This window comes from Castanea sativa, chromosome 2 (assembly GCF_040712315.1).
Source record: "Castanea sativa cultivar Marrone di Chiusa Pesio chromosome 2, ASM4071231v1".
NCBI lineage: Eukaryota > Viridiplantae > Streptophyta > Magnoliopsida > Fagales > Fagaceae > Castanea > Castanea sativa.
In genome coordinates, this window is record NC_134014.1 from 4,251,152 (window position 1) to 4,265,940 (window position 14,789).

Sequence of the window (14,789 nt, forward strand, 5' to 3'; positions counted from 1 at the left end):
AAACTAGATCTCACGGTACTATTTACACATTTAAAAATTATTTTGCTACAATATTATTAGTTTTCAGCAATAAGTGGTATCCAAATAGACTTTAAGTTAGCAAATTCTGGTTTTGGTACATTGGAGTACTGAGGACAAGTTGATGGAAAGGCACTCCTTTTGCCCGTAAGAGTTGAAACGGCAAAAGGGATTTTTCTTGGTCAATTAAGAGGTGTTAGCAATTGTTTTGACCATCTGAGAGGCCCCTTATGCAATCTGGAGAAAATGATACAGGGAACTTGTTCTGTTATTGCTGGATCAGAGACAAGAAATGGGTTGAGAAAGTTCTGTGCTCTTCAAAATTCTGGAGGTCTTGGATGGGCTGTTTTACAACATACAATATATATATAATACATTAAAAGTGAAAAAAGAATCCAAATGTCCATCATGGGAATCGTAAGTTGGGCATGTACTCCGAGTTAGTCAATAAATAAAACTTAAGAACTGTGTAAATTCATTTTTTGGTTCAAATTGACCACTTCAAATGTTCTATAGAACAGTCATCTATGGAAAATTTTTACAGAATCAAATGGAATTCAACCTAGCCTCATCAGTTTTTACCTTTGACTGCTCTAATTTTCAAGGGAATGGAGAGAGATGGAGAGGACGTTTTAAAGGCTTTAACAACTTCTGGCTTCAAAGGTAAATTGAGAAGCATTACATAAGTTATGCCCCGCCAGCCATATCCATGTCTGTAACCCCATCAACTCCCTTAAAAAAAACACGTAATTTTCTCAGTACAGAGGTCTTCGTATCGTTCTTGCTGGTTGTACCGGTCACATGGATTGTACCCCTTGAAGTTTTACCCATTAGGTCAAAAAGTGGAAGATTTAGGTTTGATCGGGTCATCTCTTCCAGTACCGGAGGTGCCTGCATATACAGGCTGCTCCCTTGGTGTGTTACACTAGCTTTTGATAATAGCAGATCAGGATGCTTTTCGAGTAGGTCAATGAACTGTGCCAAAAAAAAGAAAGTAAATTAGGACAAGCATAAAATAGCAAAGACAGCTGAAAATCAAAATGTAATTATCTTGCTCATGCAATTACTACCATTCATTTTGTTGTGATAGACGTGAAGAAAAGTAGAGCACTAATTTTGATGATAGTGAATTTGAGATTGTACACCATTTACTCTATCAACTTCTGTGTAATGACTTTGACGAGTGGAAATTTGAGATGTACCATTTATGTAGCGACACAATACAACTATTGTTCAACACTAAAATGTATAACATGAAATAAACAAGAGATGCATGGCCGGTGAAAAGAAGTTGATATAATTAAGAAAACAAACATATATCACTCTGAGGTTAAAAGACTTGTGTTTTTTACAATGCATTTGAAATTCCAGCTAAAAAAGAACGATAGAAGGGCAATCTAAAGTTTAGCTTGTTGTTAAGAGTCTTGTAGTTCAGTGGCATTTTCTAGTTATCCCATAGATGAGAATTTGAGTTCAAATCGCCGATCCTGTCATCCCCACTTGTTGTAAGCAAAAAAATCAAAAAGTTAATCGTTTCTCGTAACAAAGCTTTAGATTTAAAAAACAAATTCCAGCTACAACACTTGTGAACTTGGAAAGTGGGTCTATCCCTAGATTTGGAAATATGCCTTGGTACTAGCATTCAAAAGAGATAATTCAGAGTTCAAATTATTTCAAATATATCTGGCTCCTAGAAAGAGCTAAGGCAAAGAAAAGAAATTGCTAAGAAAAGCATATCTTTTCTACCCATCCTGCCAAACGTGAGAAAAGAATCATCTTTCTTTCTTTCTTTCTTAACTTTTCTCTTTACCTCACCTTTCTCTGAAGGAAGCATAAAGGCATGCATCAATCCCATGAACAGAAAGATTCACGTGCAATACCTAGAGTCTCAAAAAGCATATCCACTCTATCCCCACTGTATCTAATGATGAAGAATAAAATTCACCTAATATAGAAAATGAAAGGAGCACTCCATCTAGTGCATTCCTACTAATTACACTTAATATTAACTTTTGGACAATTTTTTTTATCAATAATATAATTAGTAAACTTTTGTTAATGTTACAATATCTTTTTATTGACAAAGTATTTCCTCAAACTCATTGTTGAATAATATGTTTCCTTCCATATTTATCACGCTCATCAACCTATCTCATCAATAAATGATTCAACAAAACCATCTCCCCCCCAATCATGAAGTGTGAAATTTTCAGGCAAAGTTATTTTTTCCTGAGCTGAAATCATTTTTAATGGGCATCTCAAGCGCCAAAGAAGACAAGGTCACAGCTAGAAATAAACTTCCAGAGGATCCAAATCAGCATCAATAGAAGAGGAAAAATCAAGGTCTACAAAGAGTCAAACAGGTAGACCTTAGTTTAATTCAGGTTGGCTATTGCTTTCGGACTCAACAGGTTCAAGTGAGAATTTCATTTTATTAATGGCTAGCTTCTAGGATCAAGCAACTTCACTAAAGGTATTAACTGCAAACTAAATAAATCACCCACTTGGTTCTTCTTCTCAAACTAATGCATAAAGAAGGAATGTACAACCAAACCAAGCACGTTCAATGATTCTGTACCAGATAAAACAGCATCCAAACATCAAATATGGAAAAGCAAGAACAATAAATTAAGAACAGAGAACATTGTTGCGTCCATAATTTAACAGTGTAAACTAAAATTACCTTTTGCAGAGTAACCGAAGTTTCCAGCTCAATAAGAACACCTGGGCCACATACGAGACAGTCCTTGTCTCTTACAAATTCAGTTACTTTAGTGTGAAGCCCTTCTGCCCCATTATACCTACAAAGGTTTAAATCAGTTTATAAGTTTTCCAAATAATTGATTAGAAAAACAATAATAAGTTTCCCAACGGAAAAGACAGGACAAAGTTAGAGCCATCAATAAAATTAGATTAATATTTTAGAAAAGAAAACACACACACACACACACACACACAAATTTAGGCGTGTTTTACCAAAATTAGAGTACCAATTAACAAGGGGTTTTAATGACTTGTTTGGTATAGCTTACTTCCGTAGGTTTATCTGACTTAAAAAACATGTTAGGAAAAAGTATACCCAGAAAGAACAAAGTTTTGAAAAGTCGTATATAACCCAAATAAGCCAAAAAAAAGCTACACCAAACAGGCTTCTAGGAGACACAAAACTGACCAATATGATTATCTTGAATCAATAACCCACAGGGTAGAATCCAAGAGTGACACATAAATTGTAGTGAAAATAGATGAAGCTTCAAATAGTTTAAAAATTGTTATGCAATAGGAAAATACCAATTAAGTAGAATAAACATATCAAATGAGACAACTTCAGGGACATCCACCCTCAATGGTACTATGTTCAGTCTCCAAAGTCTAAACACATGCAATTTAAGACACATGACCTGTCAAGTATCAAAAAGCTCTAATCTTGGTATGATGATTATGCATGCAACCATGTTCCTATACATATATCTATCATCAAAGGATATCACCACATCAAGGACAAGATTATAAGGCATTTTTTGCTAAGAAAAAATAATAGGAAAATTATGACCCACGTTAAATAGTTTGATAGAGTTTTGCTGCATCCTGTTGTAATCTTCAAAGCTTCAAGTGCACATGCAGCTGATACAATTGCATTAGTGGAAGCAATAGCTGGAATAATGTTCTTCACAACCCCCTGTAAACAGTAAGGTGAATCCACTAAAATAACAATTTAGATATCTGAAACTTTGACTCTGACTTTATTTTTACATTGAATTCTTTAAAATATTTGGAAAAAATATTAATCAAAAGCTAAATACTATTTTCACAAGCATTCTCACAATAATAAGGAGATGAAAACCATTTTTTTTAAATGATTTTTTTAAATATAAGATAACCAAAGAACATCTTAGACAAACCACACAGTACTTGGGCATAAAATAGAGTGAAAGTAAAGCTTTTGGGGAATTGACATCCCGGGCTATACAATTACAAATACCTGAGTAAGAGAAAATGTGACTCCTGGAATGCCGAAAAGCTCAGCTCTCTTGACAGCCTACAGGATATGGGTAGCAACAGTGAGATGGCCACAAACAGAAATCAATATAAAGAAAGAAGTTGGTAAATAACTTTTAAAAAAAAAATGTCGGCAAATAACTGCATTCTATCAACCTCATTATAGATCCACTTCATATGCTCTGGGTCATCTGGATCAAAAGTCTTTCCACTATGAACCTACAAATACGATGCATGTTTAGATGATAACAAAGAATTAACATAAAATACACACTTTGGAAAAGGGAGAACAAAATGGTGAGTAATTTATTACCTCATCCCACTTGATTAGGTGGGCATATTCAATACAATGAGCAGCAGTTCTAGGAGTTTCAGCAAGGGTGCATAAGGGGAACTTTACTTGAGGGGGGAAAAGCCAGATGGTGCACTCAAAGCACGGCGTGACCCCTGGTATAATAACCCTAGCATGGCCCTTGAAACCTTCAGTCCCACCATCTACCAAAGGTTTGATTGTTTCATCTCGGGGTTTATCATCAGAGTCATACTCTAAATTTCCAAACAACAATGAGACAAAGCAAATCAGCTCAAGCAGAGTTAATTAACAACTAGTCACTTCTGGAATGATACCTTATGAACCCAGCAGTAAATTTAAGGAGGCTGTCTGCCAATGCCAAGGCTCATGTAAGTCTTTTGGCATTTGCTTTTACATATAAGTTTATAAGAAAAGTAAAAAACCAATAAAATAATGTAGCAATTGAGATGACCAAAATTAAGTTGTACCTGATTACCGAAACTTATAAAATTGGATGGGTTATGGCTACATACCTAGAAAACTACAAGCTACAGCATTGATGTAGCTCCGAGCTTCAATTGAATCAAGACCAAGAACAATTATACTAAAATCACTATAAAAATCAATGTCTTTTTCTTCAATCCGGCAATAATGTGGCTTGATATTCACACCACTAATTCTTTCCATGACGCGCTTTGCAGCAACTTCAGCTTTTGGCTTACCAACATCTTCAAATCTTAAATAGAATTAGCCAATGTTAGAAATTAGTTCCGAACTAGATATTGAAAAGCAAATGTGAAATAAAATATAACACACATTAACCAAGAAAAATTGTTGGAGCTATTTGCATAGGGCACTAAATGTAGTAAACATCAAATGAAATGATGTCAGAGCAAATGCAATGATTGCAGATTACTTTGGCTTACTGCTTATAATCATTTATAGGCCCTAACCTGAACAATGGCAAATAAAATATACTCACCTCTAGATGTATATCAATATAAATATTTTGCTAATCCCAAATTAACTACCCCTTCTCAAATAGGCAACACACAAAGAGAAAATAGGCAAATAGGAGGGTTTGTCTTGTTTTATCTTTCCTAATAGGCAAAACTCATTGGACAAGTGTGTTGCATACCAATCAATACATACATGTTTGCATACATACATATATACATATAACACTCACACACATATATACAGATATGAATAAAATCAATCAAATAATATGACAACTCCAACAGGCAAAGAGACCCATAACAGTAACATAAACAAAAAAAAATTACCTACTTAGCCCATGTGCTCCACCATCTTCTAAATAACCCATGACAAAGGGTGTCATCCATTTACTCTATCTTAAAGAGTAAAAATTAAAACATTGGGGAATAATAATAATAAGCTTCGATAGAGACAAATTAAACCACAAAATGATAACAATAACAAAGAAACAAAAATTCATGGAACTTAAAAGAACAATAATTTACCTAAAGAGGAATTGGCGATTGAGATTGGTGACCTCGATCGTGTCCATGTCTATAACCTCGAGATTTTTGAAACCAGATAAAGCTAAGTCCTTTAACAACTCACATCCCAATCCACCAGCCCCTACCACTAACACTTTTACATATTCTGCAAGGTCGTCTCTCAACTACCATCAACCAACAAAAAAACCCAGAAAGCAAATTTCAAAAAGATGATAAATAGCCATAGTTATAATAGCAAAAGAAATTGCACACCAAGAGTTTGACAAAATGTCACAGAGAAAAGAAAAAAGAGGGTTTACTTCTTGGCCAGGATCGAAGTTATTGCCGATAATATTGCCGGGGCGGAGAAGGAGCTTGTCGAGGTCCCTCGATCGGCTTGGTTGCACCACGGTCTCCGCCATTTTTGTGCGTGGGTGTGTCTCTGAGACTGGGTTTCTGCGCTTTTTTGTAGTTATAAATAAAAGAAGTCTCTGAAGTCTGAAAGCTCAAGCGGTGAAGCCTAGAGAGCACTAATTTTTACAGACCAAAAAAAACCAGATTAACCGGCAGTGTTGCGTTTTGGGTAGCTTGGATTTTACGCTTCGGCGTGGTTAAAATATCATGGAGCTTCAGTTTTCGGACTCCATTTTATGATGCAGTCACAAGTGACCACGACATATAGCAGGTAAAATTTGCAAAATAGAATAATTTTAGGAAAAATTTGTTATATGACACAACTAAACTTATTTAGTTATCTAGTATATTACGACAAACTCGAATTTCAAGTAAAAATTGTATTTACCAAACTTGAGTTTCAAGTATTATATATGAATAGATTGTCATAATATTTGGAATTCAAGATTGATAAACTCGAGTTTCACTTAAAACTCGAGTTTGAAAAATTTGAATTCTAAAAACATTGTTATATAACTAAATAAGTTTGGCTCGGTACTTTTTTTCTAAATATTTCCAAAAATCATGCTGTTTGGCAAAAAAAAAAAGACCACATATAGCATTATACAAACTTTTGGTCACATATAAATTTCACCTTGGTAAATTCTAAACTTACCACCAATTTTATTACAAAAATGTTATAAATTGGTGTGACCATAAATGTAATTACTGCCACTTTAACAACCTAATAATATAATAATAATAATTATTTTAATAAAATATAAATAAATAAATATTGGGATTAAATTAGTGACATCAAATTGTAAGATGAATGTACTAAAATTTGTGGTATTCTTAACATGGCTCTCGCAAGGCTCTTAAATCAACTTTTATTATTTTTTAAAAAAAACCCATTGAAATTTCGAATTTATAATGAAAAAATTAAAGATCCAGGAAGGAAAAAACCATAAGGCTCATGCCAAATGCAAATGACCATTAATTGTAATAGCAGATGGAAGAAACTGTTAAGAGGATTAAATTACCCTCTTATGGTCTTCCCATAATTCTACCAATGCCCCAGTGTTTAAGACCAGCACATCTACATCTTCTTCACTTCTTCAAGCTCCAATCCATTTGATCCAATTCAAAAGTTGCCCTCAGTTTTTGTGGAGCTCTTGGAGTGCCTATTTTTAAAGTGGTTATAGGGAGTCAAATTGTGGTACCCCAACAATCCTTCTCTCACAATAACACTTCCGTGACTCGAACTCATGACCTTGGCTCTGATACCATTTATCGAACCGTAAACTGTGCCATTTCACCTTAAAACCAATTGGTGATGAAGAAAATACACTCAAATCTTTTATGGCACGCGACATCATGTCCTATGGGCCTGTTTTTAGAGTGGTTGTAGAGAGTTAAATTGTGGTCTCCCAACATAATCCTTAAACTTGAAGACTAAGAACAACATGTGCTTTCTAATTGGGCTTCCATTCACTTACTTCATAGATTGAATCTTTGTTGGGAACTGCAGAGGAGAGCATGCAGACGGACTCCCATTGGTTTCTCCCAATTGAGTCACTAGCAAAAACTAACCGTTTGTATCTCATTTTTTATTTTTTTCAACATCAGTTTTGCATCAAATCTGTTTTGATTACACACAAATTAGTTTTACATTTTTTTCCTTCACCTTGTGTCCTTTAAATGAAAACTGAAAAATACAAGATTATAAATGGAAGAGTATAGGTATCATACAGTTATCTACGTAATGTCACAACTTATTAAGTAGTTTTGAAAATTTTGAGTCTAATTTTTCGTGATAGACAAAAATTATATACTAATTTAGATTAATATTACAAATCATATAATAGTTTATGATAGGTAGTTGAATTACCCTTATATTTTTGTGGAAGGAAGATTTGAATCTTGGTTCTTCTCACATATCATGAGATACAAATTAAAGAATCAAACACAATACTTCAATTGCCTAGTTGCTTATAGTGTGAGTTCCTTGTTCTCTCTTTGATTTTAGATCTATGCTACTTATTAGGTCATTGCTTGGAACCCTCATTGACAAAGTCCTAAAATTGTGGGTTAATAGTTTGTTTCACCAAAATAATAATAATAATATAGATGTTGGATAAAAGTTCAAATTTTAATTTTCTGCACATAAAAATAAAAAAGTGGTGTACTGTGCAGTGCGACTATAGAAACACAACTACTTTCTACTTTTAACAAGAACCATAGAATAGAATGATAGGAAAGGTAGCCAGATTTATTTGCTAGTGGGCAAATTTTTCATTAGTTTTGAGATCAAAATAGGGTACAAACAAAACAATTAGATAGACACTCCTCCCATTAAATTTCCTGTCCATGGAAAATTGGAAATACACATTTTCTTTTCTATCAGCAATCAAATAGAGTAGGACAGTAGGAAACCACCTTGCAGGGCCAAAAATACCAAGTTAAATTACAATATTACATATTATGCTGACCATTCTTAAGTGAGCAAACTGCAAACAGGATCCTACCCTCATACCATTATTTTATATAGAAATTTTTTTTCCTTATTACTATTCTCTCAACAGGAAAAGTAGGAATTTTAAGATTCATAATTTTTAAATTTTTTTTTTTATAAAGAACAAAATGTTTGGTCCTTGATACAAGTTATGAAATACATAACTTTGTTAATTACATAATTTCCCCCCAAAGAATTGTACACCATCTTTAGTAATTAAAAAAATGCCCCATGTGTGAGTGTTTCTCTATAATGTTGTGTCTTTATTCCAAAAATCCTTGAACTGTGCTTCTTTATTTAAAATCCAATATTCTCATTGTCTGATCTCTCTATCAATATCAAGAACTAAGACTGGTTTTCAAATTAACCTTGCTGCAAAACTCTTCCAACTGTCAAAGTATCTTTTCTTTCCTTTGGTCATTTTTCAGGAATTTGAATACCCTATGCATAAATGTCCAGTACTTTATCTTGTTGCCATATAAATAAGAGGCTTTCTTCATCAATCATACTTGCACCTAAAACCTTGATGAGTTACAGGAGCTAGTCGTCACATGCTTAACAAATAACACATAGAGGAGCTCATTCCATGTATCCGGAACTCCAGGCAGACACCAATGACTGCAATCCTGGCGATGGAGAGGTGCAGGGCCTTTCTTAGGATCTTGATAATATATAGATGAATGTCCATCTCTCCTCTGTGCAGTCATATGGGTTATATTCAATAGCTCAACTTTCAGTGCTTCTGATGTGTTCAAGTGAGCTGATAATACAGAATTGGCTATTTTGACTATATCCCAAGAATCAGAAGGTGACAATGAGGATCCCAGTTCTGGAAGTGTCTCCAAGTGACAGTTTCCACCAGTCTTCCAATCCCCTCCTCTGTATAATACATAATATTGCAATTTAATTAGCTCCCCAACTAGGAGGCATATAAGACTACTTCACAAGTATTAAAGATATTAAGGTCCAATCTTAGTCAAGGCTCAAGTACATTGTTCATATTCCTTATTTCTAATTCTACTTTGAATGTAAGCAAAATAATCTTAATCTTACTTGGAATGTAGATGCAGCTATATATTAAGGACTTTATGTTGTGAACATAGACCGTCAGGCCAAATCATGTTAATTCCTTGCATTCTCTTGTTTTAGTTTTGTCTCTTTATTTTATTTTCTTTATTCTATTTCTACATGGTATCTTTTTTTTATTTTTTTTTTATTTTTTAACAAGAAAAGGTAGAGGAAAAGGAATACATGTAGGTTGTAGAGTACTGAAAAGATTATGTTGTTTAAGGAAAAAAACAAACCTGAAATGTACCGGTGAGTATGTGCGAAAGAAAACTTGGGTCTTGCTAGAATTTAGTTCGGTTTGTATCCAGTTCGCCACAGTCTCTATTGATCTCTGATATGCATGTTCTACATTCATATCCATTTTCACCTCTGTACCTTCCTGAAAGTAACAACCCCTGAACCAAAAAAAAAAAGAAAAAAAGAAGGGAATAAATGGGGTCTATTACAATTAAAACTAAAGCATGACTAAAGGCATGTCTTGCATAAGTAACTGGTACGTAGTGACTCTGCCACGCTAGCTACAATTAGCATTATCTTTCATGCCATCTTTTCACTTCACAAATGTTAGGGCAAAAGTAGAGACAAGACTTGTTGATTGAACTCATATACAGAAAAATCTCATTTCAATTATAATCTAAAGAATAGAGATGAGAGGATGTAAAGTCTATTTCCTATTGAATTATAAGTCAAGGAGACCCAAGATACTCAACCATTAATAGGTTCAAGGAGGAAAAAAAAAGAGACTTATCTGACAAAATGCTGTTATTAGCATATATGTCATTCATCACTTTAAAATCCAGAAACAACTCATCAAAAAAGAAATTCTATCCAAAAACTATCTACATTGATATGACATGTACCCGATAAAGTAGAACCAGTTCAAAATATTTCAAAGATTCCATTTTATCGTACAGTCACAAGTCATATCGTATATTATCAAACTAACTTTTGGTTACATATGAATTTCACCTTTAGAAATTTCAAATTGAAATGATAATAAATGTAATTGGTGAACTTTAACAACATAATGAATCAATGTTAGAATTAAATTTGTGACATCATTTTGTAAGATTGTTTTTTTCTCTAAAATTTTTAGTATCCCTAACATGACTCTTACATGTCTAATTTAAAAAGAAAATTCAAAAGAAATTGTCATGCACTCCAATTCAACCTTTTGAAATTGCTTTTTGGCTAGTTGGATCTTTAAATCAAGTTTTATTATTTTCAAAATCAACTTGCCAAGGGCCTTGTAGTTGAATTCACATCTCTTCATGCATAAAGTATTTTGGGGTTTAAGGGGGAAAGGGTTTGGGCTGCGGGGTTAGTAATATGCTGTAATTATCTTAAAAAAAAAAAAAATCAACCCATACCTCCGTATACACTTACGCTTAGTTTGTTTCAATGGAAAACCTTGTGTAAAGATAGAAAAAATAAAATCAACCCATACTACCATGTACACTTACGCTTTGTTTGTTTTAATAGAAAACCTTGTGTAAAGATAAATGTTCATGTTTTTCAGGGTTTGGTAGCATAAAAATAGATGAATAAAATGAAAACTATCTTCGGTAAACATAAAAAGTATGCCTTAGTTTTAAAGATTGTTTTTCGCTAAATTTTTTTGGAAAAATAACTCTATTTCACACTAAGCTAAATAAGGAAACTTAAGAGATTGTTTTTCAACTCATTTAAAATTGCTACCAAACATTAGAAAATGAGATAGTTTTATAGAAAAGGCTCTTGAAAAATGACTAAATTTTTTAGAAAATATCATCTCTAAAGCAAACAGGGCGTGAGATTATTCCAACCCATTGAAATATCGAAATTATATTGAAAAAAAATTAAAGATCCCGGAAGGAAAACCAAAAGGCTCATGCCAAATGCAAATGACCATTAATTGTAATAACACATAGAAGAAACTGCAAGATCTAGGAAAAAATTACCCTCTTATGGTCTTCCCATAACTCCACCAATGCCCAGTGTTTAAGACCAGCACATCTGCATCTCTCCACTTCTCAGAGCTCCAATCCATTTGATCCAATTTCAAGGTTGTCCTCACTTTTTGTGGAGCTCCTGAAGGGGCCCGGCTTTGCAATACAAGAAATGGAGACCTGTAGTACTCCACTGTGCAGTTGTAGTCCTTAAACTTGAAGACTAAGGACAACATGTGCTTTGTAATTGGGTTACCATTCACTTCATAGATTGATTCTTTGTTGGGAACTGCAGAGGAGAGCATGCAAAGAAGGGACTCCCATTGGTTTCTCCCAATTGAGTCACCAGCAAAAACTAACCGTTTGTTTCTCAGTTTTTCCAACATCAATTTTGCATCAAATCTGTTTTGATTAGTGACAAGAAAATTTCACTCAAATTAGTTTTTACATTTTTTTTTCCCTTTGCCTTCTGTCCTTCTTAAATAAAAACTGAAAAAATTCAAGGCTAGAAATGGAAGAGAATAGGTATCATACACTTTTTTTTTTGAGAGGTATCATACACTTGTCCATGTAATGTTAACTTTTTAAGTAATTTTGAAAATTTTGAGACTATTTGCCTGTTTGGATGCACGTTGCGTTTTGCAAAGCTGCGTTTTCACTTTTTTTTTTTTTTTTTTTCCTGCTGCTGCTACTGCATGCGTTAGGGGGACAACAATACTGTTCATAAACAGTAACCGTGATTTATTGACTTTTTCGTCTTTTTTGTCATATTTGTGGGTCTTGTGTATTGTTCACGGGACCCACAATTTCACTTTTCAGCCAATTTTTTATTAAAAATGGGCCCCACACACTATTTACATATTTAAAAAATTATTTTGCTACATTGTTTTCAGTTTTCAACAATAAATTCTATCCAAACGGACCCTATAATGTTCGTGATAGAAAAATATTATATATTAATTTAGAATAATATTACAAGTCACATCATAATTTATGATCTCTCTCTCTCTCTATAAAAACTCTAAAGTTGTGAAATAATAGAAATTCAATCCATCCGAAACCCTAAGTTGATTAGCAAAAAAAAGAAAAAAAGAAGAACGAATGATCTATATGTGAGTACACCAAACCATAATTGACTATCAATTTCCCAAAACGGCTTGAGACTTCAACTTTTATATGTCAATCTCTCAAACAAAATCGAACATCAACATTTGCAACTTAATCGACAATACAACCACACACCAAACAAACTTCTATATGTAACACCAAAATCAAAATTGGAAATCAAATTTTATTTTTCATTCACCATTCATTGCCTTAAGCAAGGTAAATTAAAATTCATTTAAAAAGTAGAAAATAAATTTTCACATCTTCCTATTAACTATTATGCACACATTATTTATATGAAATTAATTTTGACTTGATTAGTACTAGTTTTGCGAGGTATATCTTAAATTTGTCGCTAGCTTGGACATATTGAGGTTGTTGGATGATTCTCTTGTTAAGCGTAAATGTAAATAAAAAATTAATAAAAACTTGTTATAAAAAAATATACTAATAAAAACTTTAATTAATAATTTTGTATCTTAAAATGCAAGAAAAATATTCTTTAAATATAAAATGAAAAATCAATTAAACATTATTGTTTAATTAAATCATTAAATATAAAAAGACCTCACTTAACGGTAACACTATATCGATATTGTCTCTCCATTTGAAATGGATCTAACCTCATATGGACTATCCTCATTTCTCATGCCCTAAATATTGAAAAACTTATCACAGCACATATTCTTTCTAGTTTCCCTAATTTGCTTGCTCAGCAGCCAAACAGTAAAGCAATGAAAAATTAACATAAAACATCTTAATAAGAACCTGGGCATGTTGCAATCTTTGGGTTGCCATCTCCACTTGGTGTATGACAAGTCTGGTCTCCCATTCTCAGAACACCGAAATCCATTATCTAAAAGACTGCAATCTTTGGACTGATACAAGGGATAATTCTCATCCCACACCCAATTCCCTTCAAATAAATCACACTCTCCACCCTTTTCTCCAAAAAATTCAACCCCTTTGTCCTTATTGGCCCCCTTAGACATGAACCTATCTAAATGGCCCGGAAATAAAAACCTTTCAGCTGCAGGTCTGCTATAATCCAAGTAGAAAAATCCACAAATCACACAGATACTAACAAAAAAGAATCCCAGAAAACCCACAGACTGATCAAAGTGTCTCAAGCATTTAAATTTATTAGAAAGTTCAAAGATAGGCTTGGCTTCAGGGTCTGGTTCAGATGGGGTACTCTTAGACATATTTGAACTCAAGAGCAAATTTTGAAACCTGTGTATTGTTTCTCTAGTGGGAAAGATCAAAATTTTGAGTTAAAAACAAAAAGGCAAAGAGTGTGAAAGAAATGAAGCAAAGGTCTTGTATGTAAGGAATACAGAAGTCATGGATAATGCGCAGTTGAACCATGTTCTCAACTGCTTTCCTTGCTAATGCTAGGTCAGTTTCGTTAATCTATGAATGATATATAGTTCGGAAAGAGAGACTGGTTTATATAACAAAGATCAAATACTATTGGTTTCAAATCCTATAGATTGAATTTATTCATCAGAGAGAGAGAGAGGGAGAGAGATTATTTCACAATGAAATGCTGTGCTGAGATACTGAAATTAAGAGAGATTGGAGTAGACAAACTTGGGTCTTTCTCTGATTTCTGAGAATTATTAATAGGTTTGTTTGAGTGTTGGAAATGGCTTAAATGGCGAAAGAAATAGCCTTGCAAACGTTTTAAAGTGCTTGTTCTAACATAAGCAACCTTTCAAAGGTGCATTTTCATTGGGTGTGTGCAATAGGTAGGAGATAATATCCCACTTTTTTTCTTAAGAAACGTAGGCCTTTATATATATATATATATATACAGCGAGAGAAATTGTTTCACTAACGGTAACCTCGGTTCCCGCCAATTACCCATAGCTGTATACTTATCTTCTGGGGATGGGATCATGAGATGGTTTATTCAGATCCATTGAATACACGTACAAACATACAAATAAAAAAAGAAAAGAAAAAAGCAACAACAATAACCCCATTCCCTAACAACACAACTT

At 33.5% G+C, this 14,789-nt stretch overlaps 2 protein-coding genes across 3 annotated transcripts; both read right to left on the reverse strand.

Annotated features, from left to right (window-relative positions):
• Nucleotides 1–458: 458 nt before the first annotated feature.
• On the reverse strand, nucleotides 459–6,466 carry LOC142625836 (NEDD8-activating enzyme E1 catalytic subunit). Of its 2 annotated transcripts, none has more exons than XM_075799565.1 (9): nucleotides 6,093–6,466; nucleotides 5,794–5,957; nucleotides 4,843–5,045; nucleotides 4,331–4,563; nucleotides 4,174–4,236; nucleotides 4,001–4,057; nucleotides 3,576–3,697; nucleotides 2,702–2,819; nucleotides 459–993 (listed from the first exon to the last, which is right to left on the reverse strand). In XM_075799565.1, the coding sequence occupies exons 1-9, from the start codon at nucleotides 6,192–6,194 to the stop codon at nucleotides 706–708; spliced, it is 1,350 nt and encodes a 449-aa protein (XP_075655680.1). In that variant the 5' UTR covers nucleotides 6,195–6,466; the 3' UTR covers nucleotides 459–705. The 2 variants fall into 2 exon arrangements, with proteins under 2 accessions (XP_075655680.1, XP_075655681.1); XM_075799566.1 differs by lacking the exon at nucleotides 6,093–6,466 and adding an exon at nucleotides 5,596–5,664 and having other exon boundaries at nucleotides 5,794–5,920.
• A 2,354-nt stretch (nucleotides 6,467–8,820) lies between these two features.
• On the reverse strand, nucleotides 8,821–14,487 carry LOC142626197 (protein trichome birefringence-like 10). The gene is made up of 4 exons (XM_075799991.1): nucleotides 13,552–14,487; nucleotides 11,689–12,078; nucleotides 9,985–10,143; nucleotides 8,821–9,559 (listed from the first exon to the last, which is right to left on the reverse strand). Exons 1-4 carry the CDS (start codon nucleotides 13,986–13,988, stop codon nucleotides 9,196–9,198), a joined length of 1,350 nt encoding a protein of 449 aa, XP_075656106.1. The 5' UTR covers nucleotides 13,989–14,487; the 3' UTR covers nucleotides 8,821–9,195.
• Between the last annotated feature and the right edge of the window lie 302 nt (nucleotides 14,488–14,789).

Coding starts and splice junctions, on each gene's coding strand:
- LOC142625836 (XM_075799565.1), bottom strand. CDS start 6,194: ATGGCGGAGACCGTGGTGCAACCAAGCCGATCGAGGGACCTCGACAAG. Junction 3,698..4,000: donor TCACATTTTCTCTTACTCAG/GTATTTGTAATT, acceptor TACTGTTTACAG/GGGGTTGTGAAGAACATTAT. Junction 2,820..3,575: donor ACTCTATCAAACTATTTAAC/GTGGGTCATAAT, acceptor AAACCTTTGTAG/GTATAATGGGGCAGAAGGGC.
- LOC142626197 (XM_075799991.1), bottom strand. CDS start 13,988: ATGTCTAAGAGTACCCCATCTGAACCAGACCCTGAAGCCAAGCCTATC. Junction 10,144..11,688: donor TATGGGAAGACCATAAGAGG/GTAATTTTTTCC, acceptor TTTTTGGTTCAG/GGGTTGTTACTTTCAGGAAG. Junction 9,560..9,984: donor TACTCACCGGTACATTTCAG/GTTTGTTTTTTT, acceptor TGTATTATACAG/AGGAGGGGATTGGAAGACTG.